Source organism: Pipra filicauda, unplaced genomic scaffold, assembly GCF_003945595.2.
Source record: "Pipra filicauda isolate LSUMZ 115617 unplaced genomic scaffold, ASM394559v2 scaffold1103_size29145_pilon, whole genome shotgun sequence".
Lineage (NCBI taxonomy): Eukaryota > Metazoa > Chordata > Aves > Passeriformes > Pipridae > Pipra > Pipra filicauda.
This window is the reverse complement of record NW_024103545.1, coordinates 25,624-29,144: the sequence shown is the minus strand read 5'-3', so window position 1 is coordinate 29,144 and position 3,521 is coordinate 25,624. Positions and strand designations below refer to the sequence as shown.

General features: G+C 63.6%; 1 protein-coding gene across 1 annotated transcript; it reads left to right on the top strand.

The window, feature by feature from the left end:
• Positions 1-969: 969 nt before the first annotated feature.
• On the top strand, positions 970-2,750 carry LOC114002241 (class II histocompatibility antigen, B-L beta chain-like; the record flags this gene model as incomplete). The annotated part of the gene is given in 5 exon segments (XM_039382224.1): positions 970-1,239; positions 1,878-2,083; positions 2,085-2,160; positions 2,459-2,565; positions 2,669-2,750. Coding segments are annotated over 5 exon segments (668 nt in total), but the record flags the coding sequence as incomplete, so codon positions are not given.
• Between the last annotated feature and the right edge of the window lie 771 nt (positions 2,751-3,521).

Below are 3,521 nucleotides of genomic sequence, written 5' to 3'. Positions count from 1 at the left end.
CCCCCTGTACCTGCTTTTGTTCTGACACCAGCCGACTGCTCCCGGTGTTCCCAGTAAAGCTTCCCAATTCTCTGCACTCCCTGGATTCCCAATTTTGGGTACACCTGAGCTCCCCCCTCCCCCACGGACCCCCCGAACCCCCCAGCCCCGGGGCTGCCGCGGGGGCCCCCAACGGCCCTCAGCCAATCCCAAAGCGCCCACGCCGCCCGCGCCCAATCCCAGCGCGCCGCGCTGATGACTCATCAGTCGCCGGGAAGACGCCTCGAAAAAGGCCCCAACTGCGCCCTCAGCCAAGCCCAGCGCGCCCCAAACCCCCCAAAACGGCGCCGCCCGGCTGGTTTGGGGCTGTCAGCAGCTGTCCGGCGCTGGGCATGGAGCGTGTGCGGGGAGCTGGGGCCGTGCTGGCGGTGCTGGTGGTGCTGGGAGCCCCCCCGGCTGCGGGCGAGGAGCTGTCGGGTGAGCGGGGGGGGCGGGAAGGGGGGAGGGTGGGAAAGGGGGGGAAAGAGGGGAGAAAAGAGGGTGTGGGAGCCCCAAAAGTGAGTGCGAGGGGGGTTGGAAGGCCCGGAGTGAGTGGGAGGGGAGGGGGAGCCCCAAAGTGAGGTTGGGGGGGTCTGGGGATTGTGGGGCCGGTGGGAAAGGGTTGGGAGAGGGGGGAAAGGGGATGTGGGAGAGCAGGCAGTGGGGTGCCCTGGGGGTCCCTGGGTGTCCCTTGATCCCTGGAGCGGTTCCCTGGGGCTCTGGGGGGGGTGGGATCCGCATTGGGGGGGTCCCCAACCCCCCTGTCCATCCCCGGGGGGCTGATGGGGGGGTTCCCCCCAGCCAAGAGCCGGTGCCGGGGTGTCCGTGGGGCAGAGGGGGGTGGGAAAGGGGGGTTCGGGGTAGTCCCCTGAGCTCCCACCCTTCTGGGGGGGACTGGGGGATGATGGGGGGGGGACGGGGCACCCCCTGACTCGTGTCCCGCACACACAGGGGTGTTCCTGCACATGGGAAGGGAGGAGTGCCACTTCATCAACGGCACCGAGCAGGTGAGGTTTTTCGAGAAGCTCATCTACAACCGGGAGCAGCAAGCGCACTTCGACAGCGATGTGGGGGTCTTTGTGGGGGACACCCCATTTGGGGAGATCCAGGCCAGGTACTGGAACAGCCAACAGGAATGGCTGGAGTACAAACGGTCTATGGTGGACAGGTACTGCCGGCACAACTACGAGGGGTTCACCCCGTTCAGCGTGGAGAGGAGAGGTGAGCGTGGGGCAGAGCGGGTCCCCTCGTCCCCTGCCCCGGGAATGACACTGGAGCTCCTCAAACGCTCCCTGTGAATCACCCCAGACCCCTCAGCCCTACCTGTACCCGTCCTCGTGGCCTTTTGCCCCCTCCCAGTTCCTCCCAGTCCATCCCAGTCTCTCCCAGTGCCCCCCCGCGTCTCCACCCCGCTGGGGCCACCGAGCTCAGGCCCCTCAGCCAATCCCAGCGCGTCTCTCTGATGACGCTCCAGTTGCCAGGCAGACCCAAACCAAAGAGTTCCCTCACCACGACTCTGCCTCCCAATCCAGATCGCTTCCTTCCCAGGCCAGACCAGTCACTCCCAGACCTTCCCAGTCACTCCCAGTCCATCTCACTCCACTCCCAGACCCTCTCGATCCATTCCCAGACCCCCTCAGTCCATTCCCAGTCGTTCTCACTTCACTCCCACATCTCCCAACTCTCTCCCCAGTGCCCCCCCAGACCAGCCCCTCCTACCCCACTCTATTCCTAATCTCTCCCACTGCCACCCCAGTCCCTCCCAGTGCCATCCAAATCCCTACCAACGCCCTCCAAGCCCTCTACCCTCCCTCCCAGTGCCCCCCAGCTCAGCCCAGTGTCTCCCCCGTCCCTCCCAGTGCCCCCCAGCGTGTCCATCTCGCTGGTGCCGTCGAGCTCCCAGCCCGGCCCCGGCCGCCTGCTCTGCTCTGTGATGGATTTCTACCCTGCGCCGGTGCAGGTGAGGTGGTTCCAGGATGGGCAGGAGCTGCCGGAGCACGTGGTGGCCACCGACGTGGTCCCCAACGGGGACTGGAGCTGCCAGGTGCTGGTGCTGCTGGAAATCCCCCCCCCGGCGCGGGGTCACCTACAGCTGCCAGGTGGAGCACGTCAGCCTGGAGCACCCCCTCAGCCGGCACTGGGGTACGGCCCGGCCCCCCCAGCCCCGGGGACACACTGGCAGGGGGCCGGGGGGGAAAGGGGGCAACTGGGGGCAACTGGGAGGGAGTTTGGTGGGTGCTGGGGCTGATAAGAGGGGGGTTGGAGAGTCCTAAAGGGGCTGAGAGGGTCTTGGTGGGATCGCAGAGGGACTGGGAAGGGACTGGCAGGAGGTTTCATGGGGTGCAGGGTGGGCTGGGGGAGAGCGGGCCGGGCTCTGTGGGGTGCCGGGGGGTGCGTGGGAGGAGGTTTTGGGGGTGCTGACCCCCCCGGGTCCCCCCAGAGATGCCACCGGACACCGTCCGCAGCAAGATCCTGGTGGGGGTCGGGGGCTTCGTCTTGGGCTTGGTCTTCCTGGTGCTGGGGCTCGGCTTCTACCTGCGGGAGAAGGTAAAGGGGGGGTCCCCGGCGGTTTTTTCCCCCCCCTTGCCCACAGCCTTTGTGCCCCCCCTGCCCCCCCACCCCACTCTCACCCCCTTTTCTCCCCCCACAGAGCTCCTGAGCCACCGGCGGCCGCAGCCCCTCCCCGTGGCCTCGGGCCCAGCCGGGACCCTCCACTCCAGCCCCACCCGCACTTTGGGGGGTGTCAGAGACTGGAACAGTTAATGATTTATGCATTCTAAGAGACTTCTGCAGGCTTTTGACTTTCTGATGGGCAACTGGGCCCATTCCCCTCCTCCTGTGCAGAAGATGTCAAGCCCCCAAAAGGCGGGAAGAGCCGAGTTTACCACGCCCTCCACATGAACTCTGTGCCAAAAAGGGGGACACCCCCCTATGAAAACAACTCCCTGCCTTGGGGGAGGTGCAAAGGATATGGATACTGACTGGTGACTTTGGGGGTTTGGGGGGGATTTTTCCTTCTTTTCCCCTCCCCACCTGCGGATCCAGACCATTCCTTTTACATGGCTGGATCCAGTGGGCGGTGACTATTTACGTTTTTACCACTCTTATCTTTTCTTTTTTCTTGCTCTCCCTTACTCTTACCCCGTCTTTCTCTCCCCTATGCATTTTTCTCCTCCCCCAAAAGGTTGGCCTTGTTATATGACAGCCCCCAAAATGCTGGCATAGCTGTTGATACAGAATTGTTAAAATAAACCTTGTCAATATGTTTTCAGACACCGATTATTTAGTGTCCTTTCACTTTAATCCACCCCAAGGGAATTATTGATAAAACCTGAGCTACCCCCCCCCGCCTTTTTCCTGGGGCGGGTCGTAACAGTCACTGCTGTCCCTGTGATGTCACTGGTGCCTCTGTGATGTCACCGATGTCCCTGTGATGTCACTCCTGTCCCTGTGATGTCACTGCAGTCTTTGTGATGTCACTTCTGTCCCTGTGATGTCACCGA